General features: G+C 33.0%; 1 protein-coding gene and 1 long non-coding RNA gene across 3 annotated transcripts; both read right to left on the bottom strand.

Annotated features, from left to right (window-relative positions):
• Window positions 1-11,706: 11,706 nt before the first annotated feature.
• On the bottom strand, window positions 11,707-21,755 carry LOC125048869 (calpain-7-like). 2 transcript variants are annotated; one of them, XM_047647822.1, is made up of 12 exons: window positions 21,426-21,755; window positions 20,812-20,954; window positions 20,396-20,522; window positions 19,917-20,239; window positions 19,469-19,645; window positions 18,876-19,022; window positions 16,447-16,674; window positions 15,745-15,989; window positions 14,765-14,964; window positions 13,691-13,896; window positions 13,065-13,297; window positions 11,707-12,121 (listed from the first exon to the last, which is right to left on the bottom strand). In XM_047647822.1, the coding sequence occupies exons 1-12, from the start codon at window positions 21,634-21,636 to the stop codon at window positions 11,977-11,979; spliced, it is 2,385 nt and encodes a 794-aa protein (XP_047503778.1). In that variant the 5' UTR covers window positions 21,637-21,755; the 3' UTR covers window positions 11,707-11,976. The 2 variants fall into 2 exon arrangements, with proteins under 2 accessions (XP_047503778.1, XP_047503779.1); XM_047647823.1 differs by lacking the exon at window positions 21,426-21,755 and adding an exon at window positions 21,238-21,307.
• On the bottom strand, window positions 17,251-18,231 carry LOC125048870. The gene is made up of 2 exons (XR_007116892.1): window positions 17,505-18,231; window positions 17,251-17,386 (listed from the first exon to the last, which is right to left on the bottom strand). It is a non-coding gene; the product is annotated as an uncharacterized LOC125048870 (long non-coding RNA).
• Window positions 21,756-22,672: the final 917 nt, after the last annotated feature.

Below are 22,672 nucleotides of genomic sequence, written 5' to 3' on the forward strand. Positions count from 1 at the left end.
CCTATATTATTAAATAAATAAGTTATTACATACCGTTGTTAAAAAAACAATAAAACTACAACACTCCATAGCTTTATTTCAATTAACTGTAAAAATAAAGCGCAATCGAATGTCACATTACGCTACAGTGAGAATGGCTAACTATGAGCTAAAGAGAATGCTTAAGTACTAAATTCAGAGCTTCCATAGCGTTTTTGATGCACTGCTCTTTGAGGCCTGTTTTGTCACTATCTGCATTCCGCTTTTGAAGCAAATGTAGCTTCAAAAGCGGAATGCAGCAAATTTAACAGCTTTCTAAATATTATACACGATGTTACTTTCTAAGAACTCATGGAGAGAGTCATGGTTACTGGATATCAGCAGGGTGGAGTAATTTTTTTTATAGAACAGGGGGCAAACTGGCAGGAGGCTCACCCGATGATAAGTGATACCGCCGCCCATGGACATTCTCAATGCCAGAGGGCTCGCGAGTGCGTTGCCGGCCTTTTAAGAATTGGTAAAATGATCTACCACTCCTGATTTATATATATCTGAAGCTTATAGTACATTTATTAAAAGGGAGTTGACTAGGGGTCGAGGCATAATAAAAAATCAACTCCAATACATAGTAGTTCCTTCCAGTGTTAAATAATTCAAAACAAATCTAATCAAAAAATGCCACACAGTTTATTATCATGAACCAGTTCATAAATCTCGCGTTATGTAAAGTTTATGATTTACAACGCGTAGAAAAAATTAATTATCTGCAAGACACCAGCGGCTTGATAAATATCATTTTCTCTATGGTAATGGAGAAAAATAGTTCTGCTCTTGGCATTAAAAAGTCATTTCATTTTACGATCTAGTAAGCTGAAACTGAGCTAGTGAAATATGGCTTTAAGCGTAGCTCAAATTGAATCCAGTCTTCATAAAAACTCCGTTCCCGCTCGAGCCGATTAATTTTTCAATTTTACGACATGTACAAATTAACCTTTGATAGACCCACCGATGTCCGTGATTTCGTCTGGATAGCGTTGAATTAAAAAGTTATTTTACATTCCAACTTCTAAGAGGAAATATTTGTACATTTGTAACTCAAAAACTACTGGACGATTTCAAAAATGCTTACACCATTATAGCGTATCCGTAAGGCAGAATAATTGTTTATATAACCAGCCATTAGCGAACTGGGCTTTAAATAATAATAAAAGTGCATGTCAATGATATGTTGCAGGCAAGCAACTTTCATTGCTATGCGGATGACCCTTTTATACCGGCCGTTTTATATATTTTTTAGGTTGATGTCAAGCAGTGTGGGAACAAACTTTTACATGGTGTCTCGAACTGGGGTCGCCTTAATTTAGTCCAATCAAGACACAAGTTGGCGCGTTCGCCGTAAAAAAGAATCCCTTCGATGTATCAAAATTATTTGAAGACACTCCTCTTAAAGCCTCTGCCAGATCGGCTTTCAGTTTCGCGGTTATTTGATAAAAGGCTAAATTACACTCCAAAAAACTTGGTATGCTCATTAAGGCGAAACGGTACTTCGCTCCTAGTCACCGGTTGCAACTGTATGAAAAGCAAATTCCACAATATGGAGTACTGTTCTCACCTACAAGCAGGAGCTCCTCAGTACCAGCTCCTTCCATTTGATGGCTTCTAACATCGTCAACGACCCTTTCAGATCAGTTTGATCCTTTGGCTTTGCGTAGAGATGTTGATTCCCTCACTATCTTCTACCCCATTTATCATGGAAAGTGCTCAGTGACTAATACCTGAATTCCATCATCGGACGTCGTGGCAGAATGCAAAATTCCTTTCTTTCCATCTCGACGCCTGGCATTCCACAATACAGCGTTGTACCCTTCAGTAATTCATAGCAAATCGAATCTAAAAAAGGAAAACGGTAGTTTATCATCATACTTTAAACCAGTTTATAAATATCATGTTATTTAAAGTAGTTTCACCTTTCCAAATTTTTTACATCCTCTATCTCTCTATCGACATAAACACAATTTGACAAAATGACGAATTAACCCTTTAATAGACCCAGTAATAAGATTTAATGCTTAATATATTCAAGGATTTTGACATTCGGATGTCATACTTAGTGTTAAGACTCGACTCTGAATCTTAAACGTTAGTAGTTAACGTATTAGTAGATCTAGTATGTATAGTTATACCGTTCGGATTATATGGAATCCGTTAGTAATCAAACATCAAAGAAACTTCAAAGGGAGAAATTGTAAACAAACCTTATTGACAGATAGCACGGAAGCATTGCATATTTATTAGTACTTACTGCATGATTAGCATTTAAACAAACCCATTTTCGGATAATTACTTGTATTCGGATTTAGACAAATAAGCTGTTTTAATAAAAAAAATCTTTTTCAATGTTGATTTTTGGCAATCTTTGATATTAGCAGAGTGGCGCAGTGGAAGCGTGCTGGGCCCATAACCCAGAGGTCCGTGGATCGAAACCACGCTCTGCTATAATATTTTTTAATTTTAATCCTTAATAGGTCATGGTCATATGTCTTTTGTTTTAATACAAAGAGCAAAATATTTTTGTCTATTGGTACGAAAACAAAAGTTAAAAGTAAAATAATTATATAATAAATAAAAGAAATGAATACATAGTTACATATTCTAATATTATATTTCACATAGTTAAATACACATAAACCGTTAAATATTATGAATAAGAAGTAAATCATGCTCAAACAAGGGAGCAACTACTCAAAGTGACTCCAAGAATAAAATTGCTTAATCAAACTAATAGAACCAAAGACAATGAATTGCCTATAACAGAATATGTAAGGACTAGTTCTTTTTTATTTTTAATCAATTTATCAATCATATTTATTTATCGGTGTGAACTAAGAAAATAATTAAGGCTTAAAGTACCTACGTTTATTATTAAGACCGCGTGTATCCAAAGACGTAAAAGGCAGTATAACACAGGTAATTAGCGTAATGTTTAGTACCTAGATCTGTGGTCAGACTCGGCTAAATTACTAACTCGCTCGTATTGTTTCTAATTAGCCTTTGTGCTGTTTGTGGTCTGTCGGCTTTGTCGAGATAATACTGTTAATAGGGCTCTTTGGCTGACCCAACTTTTACACCTTAGTTATAACCCAAACAGCGTAGTAAGTGATGTCCCGACTCTTGGTCTATTTTTCCCTTTGAAAATTTTTCTTCACGTTATTTCACATGGCACCTAATAGCTTTCAATATAGTTATAAATGTCTCAGGGTCTAACAAAACAATATTTATAAATGGTTTCATTCTATGCGACGCAGTAATTCATTTCATTGTCATGTTATTAAATTAAGCTTTTAATAATAAGTAGCTTTTAATAGTAAGTAGGTACTCAAAAAGCAAACAAAAAAATTTCAATAACTCCCTAATCCATGTAATTCATCCAACATTAAATACTCACCGGAACATATAAACACTGCTGAAATTTCTCGCGTAAATACACATGCAAATCAAGGAATAAATTTATACATGAATATCTTAGATAAAGTCCAAATAAACTTTGTGTATACGGAATTATACGCCAACAAAATTATTCTTTTGCATATTCTCTACCTTTTTTGTTCACAATACTGAAACAACATGGGGTTGGAAATAAATTTGAGTAGAACCTTAATTTCGGATATCGTATATCATTTTTAATTTCCACTATAACTATTGTGTGTAATAAAAAAATGTATTATAAAAGACCATTAGAAGAGAAAATAATATTTTCGTATTTTTAACACATGAATTGCCCAGACCTGAGTCAGGGATATTTTATATATTTTTCATTTATATTATATGAACTTTTTTTTCACGACTTTTTATAGGAAACTTCCAGAAGCTAATGGTCTTTACTACGTTAGCTAACTTCTTCAGAGTTATCCTTGTATTTGTTGCTCCAGGTCGCATCTGGCAGTAACGAAGACTGTACATTCTAGAATAAAGTATACGCTTTATTGGATTTCAAGGTGAACAATGCTAGCAGAAATTGTTTTTAAATTAAAACTATATCGACACACCATACCATACCATGTCTTCTCTGAGGATAGGACTGAACCTTTTTTTCTTTGAGAAGCTTATGAGCGCAATTTACATTACTTGTAATTTCTTGCCGCGCTTGCGGTTAGCACTTGACGAGTATAAGCCCACTCATTTATTGTAGTGCATTCTAGACTAGACGAGATTGGCTGACAATCTTTTAGTGCTTTTATATGACGCGTCTAGATGCGGATGACACGACAACTTACTACTTTCTGGCATAGCGTAAATCTATTACCATTCTAAAAGACACAAAGAGCATCTACAACCGATATACTGGCTTGCCATTGGAAGCATTTACTTATCTTCTGCCTAGAGTTACTGGCTGTCTTCTAGCTCTAGAATATGGAGACGTTTTAGTCTCATATACTGTTTAATGGTGAGCTGGGGAGCAGTTCGTTCGGGTGAGAGGTTACCGGCTGTTTGTATTAAGCTCCGGATTTCCTCTTTGATAGTTCTCATTTTAAGTTGTTTGTGAACTTCGTTGATGGTTATGTACCTTAGGTACTTTTGCTCTTAGGATCTTGTTCTGTTGTTGTTACGAGTATACACATTTAAAATAATATTCGCTAAGCATAAGAACATTGCCGTGCCGAGCTCTACATAAAAAATGTAATAACGAAAATTTTCTTCGCGAAAATGCAAGATGTGCTACTTTATTATCGCATCAAATATGCTCTATGAAAATATAGTTTTAATCTTATTAACAAAGAGAGGAAGTCTCGCTTATTTTCTCGTCTACTTTTGTATTTTTCTTTTCAACTCGCTTTCACGCTTTTAATACGACTTATCCAGTTGTTTTCATATGGTATGTTATCACAATTCTAAATTAATATTAAAATAGGTTTCAAACCAGTGGCGCTACTAGTTTTTAGTTCTGGGCCCCAGATTTAAATATCTGCTTCGTGATAATTTGTAATAGACAAGAATGCTGATCAGCAGTCGACATTTTGGGTCTATGTCTTGACTACCTCACGATGTTTTCCTTCACCGTACGAGTGAGTGTTAAATGCGCACAAAGACAGAAAGTCCATAGACGCTTAATACCGATTATTAATAACCAACTCCTGAAATGACAATAATAAGTAAATAAATATCAGAAAAACAATAACTAACCTTAACATATAATAACTAAAATATATTATTAAAAGGAATCCCTTTAGGCAAGGTTCCGAAGATACTGGCCGCGTTCCCCCTTTGAAAAGCTAGACTTAATCTTTGTCCGAGGTAGCTGCCAGCTCTTCGGTCTCCTGTGATGTCGACTTACCTCCTTAAAAAGCCTTATAGCGCTAGGACCCCACGGACCAAGGGTCTCGACACCGAAAGGGACACAATCATATTCAGAGCCTAGTATTTGCATGCTTTAGCTTTTTCACCCGCTAATAATTTACACTCCTTAAAGATCTAAATGACGTTGTTCAGGGTATAGACTATAGGTATTTCGATATAGTTCTCTAAATACTTGGAATTACGTGAAAACTCAAAATTGTAATCGTATCGCTTTTGTAAGTTATGTAACCTTGCTCTTGCGAGTGGGATTGTACACACTAAGGGCTTCTCTTTGCTACTAGCAGAGCCGGATAAACAATACTTAAGTGTACTTCCCGCACTAGCGCATGAATTCGCCCGGCATGGCTTACAATACTACAGAAAAATCGTTGTGCCATATAGAAAAACTTTATAGTTTGATTAATTAAATATATTCTATTTTAATCTACTTTTTGTTCTTCCCATACAAAAACGCCAATTTCATATGTAAGGGTCTATATTATAATAATAATATGCACTTTGAACACATTATTAGAAGGGTTATTCACAAGGGTTTTACTGAGAGGATCTATTAAACTCAGAAATTTAGATTTAGTTTTTGTTCACATTTACAGAAATTATTAATGGTAGATTAAAAGTTTTGGGTTAGCGTTATCTAGTTTATAAAAGTACTTAATTCAGTTTACTACCCAAGGTCTATTTACGCGAAAATTGTCCAAAAAAATAATTAAACATATAAATTCAAATAATCATATCATTATATCATTGTACGTAATTCACTCCTGTTTCAATAAATTTTACACCGTTTTGAGTTAACATAACAAACATACGTAGAAACCGACATCAATAATAAATTCATTCCTGTGTGAGATCTACTGAGACTATTGATTAATATCGAATATAAATTATGGATCGTGAACCTCTCAAACTCTGGAATTTACAAATTGCTATTAGAACCGAGGCTTTAATTAATTATCGTACCTACTTATTATAATTATAGTTTTGTGTTCAAACCCCGATTTGTATGTATGTAGTTTCATGTTTACTTAAAAAATTTAACAAATTTATATGATTACATTAACGAGTTTGAAAGATGTATGGGTATACTCACATATAGAACGATGAAGAAAAATGTACTGCAAAAATCAAATAATTACAACTAACAAATTATAATACTACAGAATATCAAATAAGACCACTAAACACTTAAACTTGTAAAGTGCTATGAAAGGTAATTCTAAAACGCGGCGAAAGTTTGCCGTCCATCCAATCACTTAAACTAACAAAACAGAAGCTTCTTCCAAGAGTTGTAAAATTTAATCTTATTGAAGGGATCCGCGAGCAAATGTCAATCGGCGAGGCGGCAATATTGGTGCGGTAAAAAATGGGCCGTTATTTCCAGCGTTATTACTTCTGTTAAAAGACTGTGATCAAATTACGCTATATTGAGTGTCGTATAGGAATTTCCGGATATTTTATTACGAACTTGATCAGGAATTGTTGGTTGTTATTTTATTTGGGAAAAAGTCAAGTGAAAAAATAAATCAAGGTGTTTAAGGCTGAGCCTACTGAAATATTTCTAATCCTTCGCCAAAAGGCGCGACTGTCACTTACATATTAGCACTGTAGTAGGTATAAAGCGCAAGGAATGTGATTTGAATCTATAGACATATTTATATTGGGATAATACTGCGTTTTTTTACCCCCTCACCTCTCATATATCTTATATATAAAATTCTCGTGTCACAATGTTAGTTACCATACCCCTCCGAAACGACTTGACCGATTTTTATCAAATTTTATATGCATATTCAGTAGGTCTGAGAATCGGCTACTATCTATATTTCATACCCCTAAGTGATAAGGGGTGTCCACCCCAAACAAAAATATTTTATTTTTTATTATGATACAGCATACAAAAATACATACAACCCTTAATCTTCACCCCTTTACGATCAACCCCTATTTTTATTATAGTAGATCTTTATTTTTATTAAACTAAAAAAATGTTTCCTAGAAATAATATACATGGGAAAACGACGTTTGCCGGGTCAGCTAGTAGAACTATAATGCAACACTGAAACCGTGGAGTAGAAAAATAAATCGCAGAATAAAAACATTTTCTAATATTTCTAATTAATTAATTTAATTAATTAAAGTACTGCGTTTTTACTCCCTAATCTCTGCTACCCTAGAACTATAACTATACCCACTAATAGCACGTCAGGTAGTTCACTGCCTCCCCGGTCATTGTGTTACCCGGGTAAACCTATCTATCTAGCTGTACAATAACCATACACATTTAATTATAATTTCTAATAGTACACAGCGTACAACACTGAGACCGTGGAGTAGAAAAATAAATCGCAGAATAAAAACATTTTCTAATATAATAACTGACTAACCTCATTCGTTTTGTTTAGAGCGTAGCCTAGATTTCTAGTCTCCATTGAAATATCGTGAATACAGAAATTATAAAATTGTGTATACATTTATTATAATTTTCTATATTACTGTAACATTTAACGCAAAGTCGTTCAAAGCTAACATGAGGAAATAGCATTTAAACGAAATCTTATATTCTGTCTATCGCGTATTCTGGGCATCTACTGGCCTGAAAAAATCTCTAACGAGCAACTTTGGGAGCTCTGCCGAGAAACCCCGATCAGCCAGCAAATCAAACGACGCAAGTGGAATTGGATAGGCCATACACTTTGAAGGGATCCCAATCATATTCCCAAGCAGGCGCTTGATTGGAACCCGCAAGGAAAGCGGAAGCGTGGCCGTCCCAAGCAAACCTGGCGCCATACAGTCGCAGACGAGGCAAAGAGAGCCGGAAAGACTTGGAGCGAGGTAAAATACGAGGCTCAAGACCGAACGCGATGGAGACTCACTGTGGACGCCCTCTGCCCCAACTAGGGGTTATAGGACATTAAGTCAAGTTATATTCTGAAACTTGCAAATTGTGTCATTTGAGAAACACTTAGGAAAGGCCTAGACGGAATAGATAAATGATGGTAATGTAGGCATAGTAACTGTGCCGCGTGATGAAACCATCATACTTTTAAGATTTTGCATTGGTACATGTGAAACAGTATATTCATAGCGGCCTCGCCGACTGCAAAATACGACCTAACGCGATATCAATCAAGATATTATATATGTATATCTAATCCTACTGTACGTGTGTATGTCACTGAACTCCGATTAAACGGCTGGACCGAATGAATTTTTTGTATGCGTTTATCGCCCTGGATGGTTTAGATTTACAAATCAGCCCGGCAGATGGCGCTGGTGTCGGTACTTTCATACTTTGTTTAATATCCTAATTGCTTGAAATATCATAGCAGGACAACGTCTGTCGGGCCCGCTAGTAATTATATATATTAAAAAGATTATCAAGTGAAAAAGATTCTTCTATCTCAATTTTCATAAAAAAATATTGCAAATTTTCTAAGTGATTTTCTTTTCATATTATTTGTATGGTGAATATAACGCTTTAATATGCTATTAACAAACAACAATTAAATACTTATGTATAAACTATTTAACTATAAACAAATAACAGGAGTTTGTTAAGATAACCGAAACAAGCCTTGATGCGGAAAACATCCATTTACAATTCATAGTTCATAGCTGCCTGTTTGATTAAGTCAAAGGGATCACATAACTTCTCAGTATTCATTATCAAGAAAGGCTATATATTATAGTACTATATCTATTAATTTAATTTCACTAGCCAAGACATGGACAGCGTTAAACAACTAAACTTATTTTTTTCTTTGAGGATTCCGTGGTTAAACGCTTTGGCTTTTGAGGCGGTGAAGCAATAGTTTTGACACCTGGTGATAACGTTTCCGGTTTTTAAGCACTTACATTTGTCTTAGAAGTCAATGAAACAGACGTTTAAATGTGTCTATGACGCGCCTAATGGAGAGATTATGAGAGTTTAAAATATTCATGTTATAAGCTATTCAAAATTTCTTTAAATGACAAGAAATAATAATGTTCAATTGGTAGATGCTGCATTGACAAAACAAACACATACAATACTTCATAACTCTTGATAAATATTGTACATCGTTTGTATTCCGCATTGAGTGAACGATTTTTCGTAAAACTGATCGCTTTCCTCACATTGATCTATCTATTAGGGTTATAACCCACCAAGGAAATACATGTCATGAGAGTGTCCATGGTTGTACATATCCTGATTAACATCAGGTGAGCCTTCTGCCCGTTTTGGTTGTACTATAAAATAAAATAAAACCTAGTCAGAGCGACCACTTTTTCATTCAAGTTACAGTTTATTGTAAGCCCTTTTAAAAATTTATATAATTTTGTATATTTTTATATTTATCTTATTTCTTCCGGGATAAGTGCTACCTGTAAATTTTTAAAAAGCTCTCGTATCTATTGGTGTCGCAATGCGAATTTGCCTTTGTTTGTTTATACGTCTCGCTAGTCACATTTGGCAATAGTAGTAGTGTGTGATGGCACAAAGTGTACTAGAAACTAGCTTTCCGTAAATGTGGCTGATATTTGAATTCTGCGGTTACATCGAGTGTTTTGAAAATTGTGGTTTCGTTTGAAAAATTCACAATATTTGAAGTGCAGAAATTTTAATCTCTTTAGAAGTTTTTGAGTTGTTTAGAATTGTTGTTTATTTAAATAAGCTAACAAAGTATTTGGTCTGCCATTTTGTAACTACTTCCCGCCCTGGAACAAAAATCAGGGTTTATTTACGCAAATATTTCTCTTCTATTTTTGTAACTTTAAAGCAAGCATTAACACAATTGGAGCTGTTGTTGTTTTTTTTCAATTTTAATTTTAAATAAATAAACGACGTACTCTGATTTTTACCATACCCATCCACTGCAAGCAAAAAATATAAATAGATACGCGTCTACTGAGTCCTTGGGAGCTTCACAAATCAAGAGTTTAAATAGATATTTCTATTGATTATACTAATTTGATACTTAGATGTCTTTACGCATATTAATATTTTTTTATTTATAACCTAAGTAATATATTATATAACCTATCTATCTATATATTTAATATCTTGTGAATGTAAATACAACTGGTTTTACTTAGCAATATTTTTTTTAGGAACGTTAAGAATTGAATAACTCTCAAAACTTAAACTTTTAAAAAGTAAACTAAACTCAAACTTTTATAAAGTAACGTATTAAATTTAATTAAATAATATTATTAAGCTTTGATAAAAAAAGGTATGATAATTTTGTAGCTAAGTCTTGATTTCTGGCAAGGCTTTCATTGACGAGGCAAAAGCTATAATTGCTAGTTCTGGTTTCTGCAAATTACTCGCATATATACTTGGTTGTTTAAAAAAAGGAAAAATATTTTTAATAATATTTATTAACATGATAAAATATAATTCTGCTACAATAGTTGATTATAATCTTACATTTATTAGAGAATCTATACTTTATATCTAGACAGTATCACAGTGCAATTTCGGCTAATCTCAAATAACTTATATCAATTTCTGTAAATCATATTTTAATCTGGTTTCTTATTTGTTAATGAAGTTATTTAAGATTAACCACGAAGCCTCTAACATAAGGAAGCAATGTAGCACCAATTAGTCATTATAAACGTTAAATATTTAATGTGCGCATAAATATTCTAATCCTCTAAAATACACCAAAGAGATTCTATCAAATAGGTGTCATTAAGTTAATAAAATAATTTTTAGCGGTTCATATAGTCACGAAGATAATCGAACACCGGTTTTTAACACCACCAGGCTCATCCGTTTTAATACCACGTAATAATCAGTTACATCAATGCAAGAAACACATACACAGCCATATAAGAAATACGTTCTGATGACGTAATAATACTCGTCTTAATTTTCTGTTAAAAAATAAAATAATTGTTTAAAAAAACTAAAAAACACGCTTTTAAAGCACATCAAACTAAAAAGTGAAAAATAATTCTCTGTGCCATATTTTTCGTCTATAGAGCAACCTACGCTTTTTCACAATAATACCAGTATTTTTTGTTCATTACCATTTTCAGCCTAAATTAGGAATTATTTTTCACTTTTTAGTTTGATGTACTTTAAAAGCGTGTTTTTTAGTTTTTTTAAACTATTATTTATTTTTTATTTAAATTTTTTTCATTTTTTTTTTCGGATTATTGCATTGTCATCTATCTTTGATAGGTACGCAAAAGATGGTTGCCCACTTTTAACGGACAGGTTTGAATTAAATCTGTCCGTTAAAAGTGGGTCAAAATCGAATCCGAAGGAGTCGGTTACATACATACAGGTGAAGCTAATATAAAGCGTGTAAAAAAATTAAGAATCGAAAGCGAACTATAGACTTAGAAAAATGTAAAACGTGATGACTTCCGTCTTGACTCTTTTCCAGTAATGAAATTTGAAGTAAAATATTTTTATTTGTTTCTCTTTATTGTTATACATACATATTACAAGATGTCACACACTTAAAATACGTATTATCTTTTTAAATACATATAATTATTCAAATGTGATCATTAAATGTTCAAATCTATTAAAGTGCATATTCAATTAATTTCAGTTCTTCAAGGAAACTTCTTCAGAAATGTTCAAAAGATTTCTGCATTCGTAAACCCCCTCAAAAGGCAAAGATTTTCTTTCCTGTAGCCCTGCTAGTGTCGATGTTCGCAGGAAACCTCGCACGTGGACTTGAGCTCAAGGAAAAAAGGACCTTGTTCACCCGGATAGAAAGTCGAGACAGTTAGGATATACCGACCGGCGGGGAGATTGCGAAGCTGCAGAACTACGAAACCTGACCTGTAGAATGAGTTGCAAAATCAAAATAGTTTTTTTATTTGTAAATTGAAGAAATATTACACAATTTGCACAATCGTCGAACATGATTTTAATAAATAAATAAAGAAAAAACTTTGTACCGGATTAAAGTGACACGCACGCTGTAAAGCACGCGAAACGTCGGATAAATTTAAAATTATGTTAAATAATTGTAAATTTATTATAATACATAACTTTAATCCGGTAAAAAGTTTTTTCGTCAAATGTGTAAAGGTTATGTCAATCAAAGACAATACTAAATAAATAATTTAAAATGCGATATTGAGTTAAAATTAATTTTATAAAACGAGTAGCCATAACCCCTAGGTTCATATTATAATTCGTATCTCAAGTCACAATCACGTCTTGAGCGCTGTCAAATATGTCCATCGCCATACAGAGAAAATGACTTTACAGCTCTTGAAACTAGATTTAAGTTTGATTGACGTTCCAAAATACGAGCCTTAGTTCAACCTTCATAAGCTGACTCGCTTAAATTACTTTTAAGAACAAAAACATAAAACTACATTAGTATACTCCGTAGCAAGAAGCGTTATTTTTTTTTTTTAATTATAGACCATGGCACAAAATCAAAACTCATCTATCAATAAAGTATTATTAAAAGTACAGTTCTATTGTAAGTGTTATTTCGTATTGTCTTTGATTTACATAACCTTTACACATTTAAAGAAAAAAACTTTTTAACCGGATTGAAGTTATGTATTATTATAAATTTACAACTATTTAACATAATTTTAAATAGTTGTAAATTTATAATAATACATAACTTCAATCCGGTTAAAAAGTTTTTTCTTTAAGTGTTATTTCGTGTCAGTTCCTGCAATGTCACAAATAAAAATCATATTTTATAATTAATATTATATATATACATATATATATATATTTAATATTAAAAAAAACTCACCTAAATGCTCCTGAAGACTCTTTTAAAAACGGAGCCGTTACACTGGGATCATCCAACGACTCCACTCGAGCATCCACCCCCATTTGATACTGCTTGGGACCCTTCAGTTCCGCTACGAGATTGCAAGGCACCCTTGACTCGGGTATTGTTACTATGAATTTGGGGTTATTTGGATATGTGCTTGGATGGTTTTCACAACCTCCGGCAGAGCGACCCGACCATTCTCCCCTTATCTGAAAAGGATAAAATGTCACTTTAATGTTACAAGTGTTTTAGTAGAAAGAAGTAATATCTGTCTATCTAAATCATTAATATATACGTCTCTTTCTGTCCATTTGTTTTTACAGTGTGATGAAAAGAGAAGAAAGAGTACTATCATTTAAACAAGCAGCAACACTTTATTTATGAATAAGTTTATTTCAAACGCTAAAACCATTGCGATTTAAGTATGAAAAAAAAATCTTATAAATTTGTTTTGTCTTATTCTGATTATAGACATATTACTTTCAATACGTAACATTAATCACGGCTTTCCTAAATTGTATTTAATGTTATTAAATTATAAAATTAGGTAAAAATATTTAATTTAATGAGGTGTTGTAAAAGGAACATGAACAATAACTTACCGTTTTCTTATATGGATAAGGTTCAATCTTGCTCATTGAGAATGGACAGGTCGCGTACGCTCGTAGCGTATAAAAGATCGTACGCGTTTTCTCATACTGTGATACGACTAGTGTGAATCTGTCCGTATTTGTGTCTGTGGTTATTATCTTGCAGAGATAGTGAGGGCTGTTGATACGTATACCGTCAATGTAAGGCGGCGGGTCGTCTGAAAAAATGTTTATTTTACAGCGTTTCAGTTAGTTTTCAATTTGTTAGTTATTAGCCGGTAATTTAATACAAAATATATCGGCATTACTTTTAGTATACGTAAATATAACAAGAAATAATATTAAATTAAATTTAAAAAGATATTACACAAATCAAACAATAATAAATTATGCATAACAAAATCTATGTAAACCAGACATCATTTTCATTAAATTCTTATTCGAGTATAGGAATACATCCTGTATTCGAATGAGAATTATCGGCAGGAACACGTTTCTTGCATCGGCTATCTATGGAGCGTCAACGTTCAATTGGTTTGTGACGTTTTACGCGCAATTTAATGGTTTTAATGTTATGATGTGTATGTCATTGGTTTTAGTATATAAGTTAATTATTTAAATCTGTTGAACAAAAAAACGGTGTCCAGTTTGTGTTCCAACCACACCAACTTCTTTTCTATTTCAGATTATATATGTGTGGCGGCGTCTATGCGTCGGGTTGTCTCTCTCCCTAAAATATGGCGAGGGGGCCGATGGGTGGCCATGCGTCATACTCGTGAACGGGTGCTACTTGTGGTGACTCGTCGTACTTGAATTCTAATATGATAATTGATACTGATGATGTTGAACATGGTGTGATGCAGGTCCTTACAAACGTTGTATAAAAAAAACTAGGCGATTAAAAAGAGAAGCGGAGAGTTTATTGCCAGTTCTTCTCTTCCGTTCTACGCCCTTGATTTGAAAACTGGCAGTAAAGTAACAGAATCATTTCATATATTGCTTTTTGACGTTCATAAGTGTACACTGTGTTACCTATATGAATAAATGATTTTGACTTATACAATAAATTAAATAAAAATAACTTACATGGATAGTACACCCGCTGACCATTTTTATACACGAGTAGGGTGATATACTCTTTATTGTTACTAAAGTCTTCGATTTGGGTGATATGTCGTGTTAGGAGCAGCCAAACCGCGCCACGTCCTTGTACGTGGAGAGAAAATTGTGGATTCTCGCCTACATTGTATGCATCTCTAACGGGACCATTGCCCGCATCCCATTTCCTATAAACAATATTTGGGTTATTTATGATAATTCTTTAATTACTTCATACAAAAATATATTTTTTTAAAGGACAATTCACACCAATTGACCTAGTCCCATGCTAAGCTGTTGAAGCTTGTGTTATGGGTACTAGGTAACGGATATACATACATATATAGATAGATATACATATAAATACATATTTAAACACCCAAGACCTAAGCACAACACCAAATGCTCATCACATCGATGTTTGTCTCAGCCGGTGATCAAACCCGGGACCCATGGATTCGCAGTCAGGGGTACTAACCACTAGACCAATGAGCCGTCAAAACAACGTACATAATTTAATTTAATTTTTATATAATTAAACCTTTAACTAAGGCATCCCTATTTGTACATCTATGTTAAGGTACCAATTTACTTGTAAAGGTAACTGTAGTCAGAAGTGTATCAAATAAAATTGTGATAGTTTTTTAGGTAAAACATGTCTTTTTGAAGGCCTAGTAACTTCAGCGTGCGACCCTCATCCCTGAGATCGTAGGTTCGATCCCCGGCTTTGGAATGGAATTTCTACCTTTATGCGCATCTTAAACTCACTCGTACAGTGAATGAAAACATCGAGACGAAACCGACATGTCTCAAATGTAAAACGGCCTCGATCACCTACTTGAATTTGAAATAAAATGATCAAAGCAACATATTTTTTTTTCCTTAATTCTTAAATACACATTTTTAGGAATAATCTGAATAAGCTTAAGCAAAAAAAATTCTATGTTTAATACGAAAAGTTTACTCACTGATGTATACAATACGTGTATTGAAACAGCTCTGGGTTCCAATTCAAGTAAAATACATCGAAAAACTTCAGTATACTAGCATAGTCTATCCAAAACACGCCATTGTCGTACTGAGCTGCACTGTCTGGGTCATAGTTCAATTGGGCCTTAAGACTTGGTGTCCAGTGGGCTGTATCCAGCTCACTATAGTTCCCTCTCCACCGAAGATGTGACCAGGGATTTTTTAGTTTTAAGAGTTGGATACCCTGGACAAGGAAATACTGATAAATATGACTTAAGGGTTGAAAGTTGCAAAAGCTTGCTACTTTATTTCCCGATTTTTCTTATTATTATTACATATAGAGAAAAATTACGCTCTGATAAAATTTATCACGGCATAATCCGCTAGAAGCAACACTACGTTTATCGAGTACAACATCAAAATCTAACTTTTATCCCATTCTAACCAAGCCTATGAGTATTTAATTAAAATATTAAATGACTTTTTCAAAAAACTGTAATCCTTTGTAATGAAAGAGATTTCCTTGCCCTTCTCATCTGTTCTTCGAACTGGCAGTAGATATAAATTTAGAAGCATTTTATTATTTTATTAACGTTCAGAAGTATACAGTGCGTTAACTATATAAAAAAATGACATTTAGATTTGAATGATAGATAACATTAATACACAGACGATCAAAAAAAAAAAATTAACGGACTTACATTAACAAGTCGTACGTCGAGTACTGCGTACGCGTGTGTAGCAACCAGGCCTGTGCGTTCCGCTTCCGCGTCGTCTAGCGATCCGGTTGCGACTGTCACAAGCACGTCACCGCACTCTAGACGCGTGCGCAGTTTTTCATACAGCCCCTCCGCGTTGAAATCTGCCTCACTGTTGCGTATAGCACACCGTTCGGGTATCCAGCCGGTTAAGGCATGAAGGTCTATGTTCTAGAGAAAAATACAAACAAAATGAAACATGCAAAGCTTTCTACTTTTGCAACGATTTTAAGTTTCACTCCCTTTTGATTATATGAAAATAGAATCATATAAAACACTATTAGTCCAAGAGGTAGTGAACCCTGGGAGTAACGGTCTCCCTGTAAGGTTAGAAATTTGTATACTTACGATTTATGACATGCTAAGAGCAATAGCCATGACCTGGCAGGCGTCAGCCCTGCACGTCATCAGCCCCTTTATTTTTTGGACTGTTAAGTAAATTGAGTTTCAAAACTTGTTTCTGTAAATTTGAAAATTTAATAGGATAAAGTTTATTTATTGTATATCTTAAAAAAAAATTGACAGGCGATTACAATAAGCAGAAGTATATGACAGATCAATTAGAAAACGTACAGTTGATGAGGTAAAATAAACTTTATCCTGTATACTTAAAATTTTTATATGTTTCCAAGTAAACGTCTCAGAGTAAATATGTACAATGCCAGGCGGTTTTGAACAGCATAAGACCTTGACAGGCGAGGGGACAGCTGCTAAGGGCGTGCAAATAAGAAATGTTACATGAACGCATACAGTAAATGCAATGTATTTTATTGGGTTTTATGCAATCTACATTATTTTTAACATTCATTTTCTTCAGCATCATCCGAAATTTCGCTATCACTGTTTTCATCATCATCTGATTCTTTAACAATGTTTTCCTCATCTGAAAATAGTAAAAAAAAAATATTTTAATGAATCAATAAGGTTGTTAAGAATTAAATATCAAGCTCAATTACATAGGACTGCGTATTACGTTACGGAATAAAATAGTTGTATGTTACCTGAAATGCATTCTTCAGTTTCAGTCGATTGTGCTGTGGCAGTATCAGCAGGTCCTTGTAAAAGTATGTCGTATATAGAAGATGGAACCGTATTCCCCTCAAACCAATTAAATTCGTAACGACTATCAATTAAGTTCCAATCGTTATTTTCAGGTGTAAGAATTGTTGGTTCTTTTAAATTACAATTTCGCCATATATTTGTAATGTAGGCAGTTCTCAATAATTGTTGATGTAGTTCACGTTTGCAGGGTGGTAAATTCGATGAATCATAGCTTACTACTTTGATTTACTTTTATTCAACGTAGTCTCTGTAAATCGTACAGTTTTTTCGTCAGTGTCTTCGTTACAAATCACACAAACCACGTGTTCCAATTTCATCTTGCACACTATTTATTGAAATGTTAATATTAAGTACAACAATACACAATATCACTGCACAATTGATAATAATATTTAATTTAAAAATTCGAAATCACTCAACATAAGAAATGTTATAGCTCAAAGCATCTTCACAAGTAAAAATCATTGGCACAACTGACGAAATTCTTCTCTGTACATTGTTGCTCGAGAGCAAGTATACGTCCCTTCGTATTAGATAAACGGTCTCACTCGCACTATAGGCATTCACGCAACACCTCTCACTCGCACGCCCTTAACGCCTGACGCCTGTCAAGGTCTTATGCTGTTCAAAACCGCCTGGCATTGTACATATTTACTCTGAGACGTTTACTTGGAAACATATAAAAATTTTAAGTATACAGGATAAAGTTTATTTTACCTCATCAACTGTACGTTTTCTAATTGATCTGTCATATACTTCTGCTTATTGTAATCGCCTGTCAATTTTTTTTTAAGATATACAATAAATAAACTTTATCCTATTAAATTTTCAAATTTACAGAAACAAGTTTTGAAACTCAATTTACTTAACAGTCCAAAAAATAAAGGGGCTGATGACGTGCAGGGCTGACGCCTGCCAGGTCATGGCTATTGCTCTTAGCATGTCATAAATCGTAAGTATACAAATTTCTAACCTTACAGGGAGACCGTTACTCCCAGGGTTCACTAGCTCTCCAGCTATATGATGATACAGGCATGGTACATAAATTAATTATTATTAATTAATATATCTCTGAAAATCTGTAGGCAAAGGCTACAAACTCAAGCTGACCATAGATTTCTGTATTCTGTATTTGTTTCGCGATCTTTTTCTTAATAGACAAGGTTATCTGTCTTCTGTGCCTGCGTTGATTTATATTGATTATTAATTGTGTGTAACCCTTTTCACAATACGAGAACAAGCATTCATTTTGATAAATTTGTGTAGTGCTGTATTTTTTTTTTTCTATAATATTCCTTAAAAAAACTTACACTATTTGATCCAGGAAAATCATACCCGCCCATAACTTTCATATAAGCCTTCTCAAGCATTGATACCCAAAATTCATTCTTGTTACTTGAGTATGAACATAGAATTCTTCCATATTTACTGTAAGGGAGACGATCGTCTATAATAATCTGAAATTTTATATTTTTTAAGTAATTCATATAAATCATGGCTGTAACAAAATTTATAATTTTATGGTGTCCTTTGTCTTGCTTCAAAAATTCACATTATAAAAAATTACCAACACTCACATAACACATATGACATACTACAAAGAATTAGCCGTTATTAGCTTAGTCACTGACGGAGATGATGATGAGATGCTATCTAGTGGTTAAATGATAAAGAAATAAAATATTCTCAAGACATTAAGAACAAAATAAATAAATGGCGCCAAACCGCGAACAACGGAAGAGAATTACAAGCAGAACGACAGATAATTTAAAATTGGAATGTGAGTTCACATAAAAAAATTGATAGAGAAATCAATTTTTTTTTATAATATCAGATAAATACGGCTAGGGATTTATTTATTAGCGTTTATATTTCGTATTTCACGATATTAGACTAGACATACCTTTCTTCGCACACCATTCAGGTGCAACTTAACCATGTATTTTCCAAATGGATTATAGACTGGTACTTTGTTTTTATTCTTTGGGTAAATTATGGATGTTATAATTTTCTTTTTAAATCTCTTTTCGTAGAGTGCACTTACTGCTAACGACGCTACAAATGAACAGTCTGACACTATCTAAAAAAATATTAACTTTTAGGATTTCAACAACATTGCCAACCCAATTGCCATATTTAAGAGTACAGAATTATTTCAATTTTTCCTCTCAGAGTGGTATCTACTAAAGATTTTGGCAAAATTGGGTTACACTATCTACTTTACTAACTTTAACTTTTTATAAGTATAAAATTTATATTTGTGGTGGCTATATGTAAGGGTGTCTTTAAAAACTTGAACAAGCTTTAATACCAACAAAGTTTATAGATAATCATTACAAAAGAATACTTACAGTTTGCTTAATACTAAAACAGTCAACATGATCGCCCACTATCAACTTTGGATCACTTGAAACTTCATGGGGCCGAACCCAAGTGTCAAATTCTTTTGCCTGCTTTGACGATAACCTTAATTCACTTGCACGATCTTCAAAGGGTATTGCATATTGGAACTTCTCTGATAAATCAACATCCATAAATGGTAGAAAGCAATTGTTATTTATATTAGACGTTTGACGTAATACTTCTTTTTCTTCCTCACTGTAAATTTGCTTCCCACTGACTTTAAGATGCACACTCTGTTCTCTTTGCAGTTGAGCTTTGCTTGGGGATACAACTGTAATTATATGTAAAATAAGGAATAATGTATAATAATATATGCAGAAAGGGAGATAGTAAAATAACTATTCTGGAGATACTAAATACCATTTAAAAATATTGTTTTTTAAATAAAGTGACTGGAACTGACATAGAACATAAAACAATATATTACCTGGTCTTTTGGTTTCATTAATGGATAAAGAAGTAAATTTTTTAATCCCTTTAATTTCTTCAGCTCTATCCAAAGCTTGTTTTGCAAATCCCTTGATTTTGGTATTAATATCAGGATCACTTGTTTTCTGAATGTATCAAAATGCAGAGTCTTAGAACAGAATTATAAGTAAGAATTAATTAAATGAAATGAATTAAATAAATGGATTAAAAATTTAGACATCTTTAAAATTTAAATCTGCTATTTACTAATCTAATAAATGTGGAATTAAGTTTTTTTTTTTAATTTATTGTACTGATGTTTATACATATAAGACCTTGTGATAGAATGCAAAATACTTTTCATCAAAATTCTAAACAGACAAGTATAAGCCTCTCTTAACAATATACTTTTGATCAAATTTAGTAAAAACTAACAACTGAGACAGCTAATTCCACAGCTTGCATGTACAATTGCAATGCTAGATCTTTTAAATTCGCTTCATCAGCATCAAGGGCTTGCTGCATTAAGAAGTAGCATTTTTCTAAATCACGAACACTTTCTGCTTGTTGTGCTTTATCTGAAAGGAATAAATTTATAGACATGACATGATAGCTATAAATGCTATAATATTCTAAGTTGATATTTAATTGTTTAGGTGTAAACTACTTTAAGATACTACTATAGGTAAAAGGTATGACTAGATAAAAACAATTTAATAAACTACAAAATATGCTGGTGGCAATTTTGCTTGTTTATACAATTATCATTTTACTCTATTGTGAATTCCCGAAACTGGATGTTTTCATTATACATTGAATCCACTGATAAAATTTAAAATTAGAAGCTTTTTAAATTTATACTAAGGCTTTGCACTGGACATCTTATAACAAATGGGTTTATGCTTATAATAAACATATCTTCACAAATATCACAATGTACATATAACAAAGTATTTCTTGGAAATTTGATGAGTCAGAACTAAGTATATATACGAATAGATAGAGATATAGAGTGATAAAGCTATTTGAAACTTTATAACATAACATACTTTTCTGTTCTTGTAAGAATGTCGCTCTTTCCAGATACTCTTTAACTTTAGTCCGAATATCGGATTGTTGTGAAGGTGGCACTTGAGCACAAATTCGGTCTAGCAGCCTCGCAGCGGTTCGATAACATTCTACTGCTTTATCAGGCTGACTAGCTTGATCAAATTGAACAGCAAGAGATGCAGCCTCAGTTGCATTTTCAAGATCACCCATCTTCTCTTACATTAAACAAAAACAAACATTACAGAAAAATCAAGTGAAAGGGCTCGAAAATTTAAGTTTAACTTTTCTAATATTTTTTACTGTACTCTAGTTGTTTTGGCACAGATCAAGTAGAGGTAAAGTAACAGACTATAGTCCTTTTCATGAAAGAAGTCCCCTAGACGCGGCGCTGCAATCGCATGACGTAATGTTGCCATTTATGAGTAAAAAATTTACCTAATTTATTTACATTTAGCAGATGTAATTTATCAAATAATATTATTTTCTGCATACTTCGATAAAACAATATTTCTGTTATGTAAAAAGTATATTTTTATTTACTTATATTAGCGGTGTTCTACCTACTTACAGGGAAAAGATGAGAAAATAGGGTAAAGAAAAGCAATACAATTTTTTATTCATAGTTTTATTGCATAATTGTTGGGTTACAATTTTTTTCGAAGTACACGCCGCTGTTATACCTTCGTTTGTAATTCTTGTTACAGTTTTATATGACACACCTGCAATTAAATTATGAACAATTAAAAATAATAGTAACTTTAAGTTTATAATGCTTATATAATATGTAATATATGTTTTAATTTCAGTTACCTAGTTTCATAAGTTATGTATTTATTCAATTTTGTCGCAAAAACGAATTTATATCAAAAAAGTCCCATCAATACAGCAAAAAATTACTAAATGGCAACTCTAAAAAGTACCTGTTATGGCGGCAACTCTCTTCCGAACATCGTTTAGTGGTATTAAAACGCCTTGATTCTTATGTTCCGCTTCACAGAACTCTTTCACCTTTAATATCATTTCTCGAGCCGAACTTTTTACAACTTTTGGCATTGTAATCAATCTTTAAAATGCATTAAGCTATTTAAAAATTCACTAAAATCTACCACAACAAACGTCTGAAACGAACTTGATAACATCGACGAATGACAACGTTGCCGACCTGTCAAATTTAGTTCCAAAAATCACCGCGGGACTTCTTTCATGAAAAGCACTATACCTCTGTTTGTGACATTTTAGTATAAAC

The sequence above is a fragment of the Pieris napi genome, chromosome 4 (genome assembly GCF_905475465.1).
Source record: "Pieris napi chromosome 4, ilPieNapi1.2, whole genome shotgun sequence".
NCBI lineage: Eukaryota > Metazoa > Arthropoda > Insecta > Lepidoptera > Pieridae > Pieris > Pieris napi.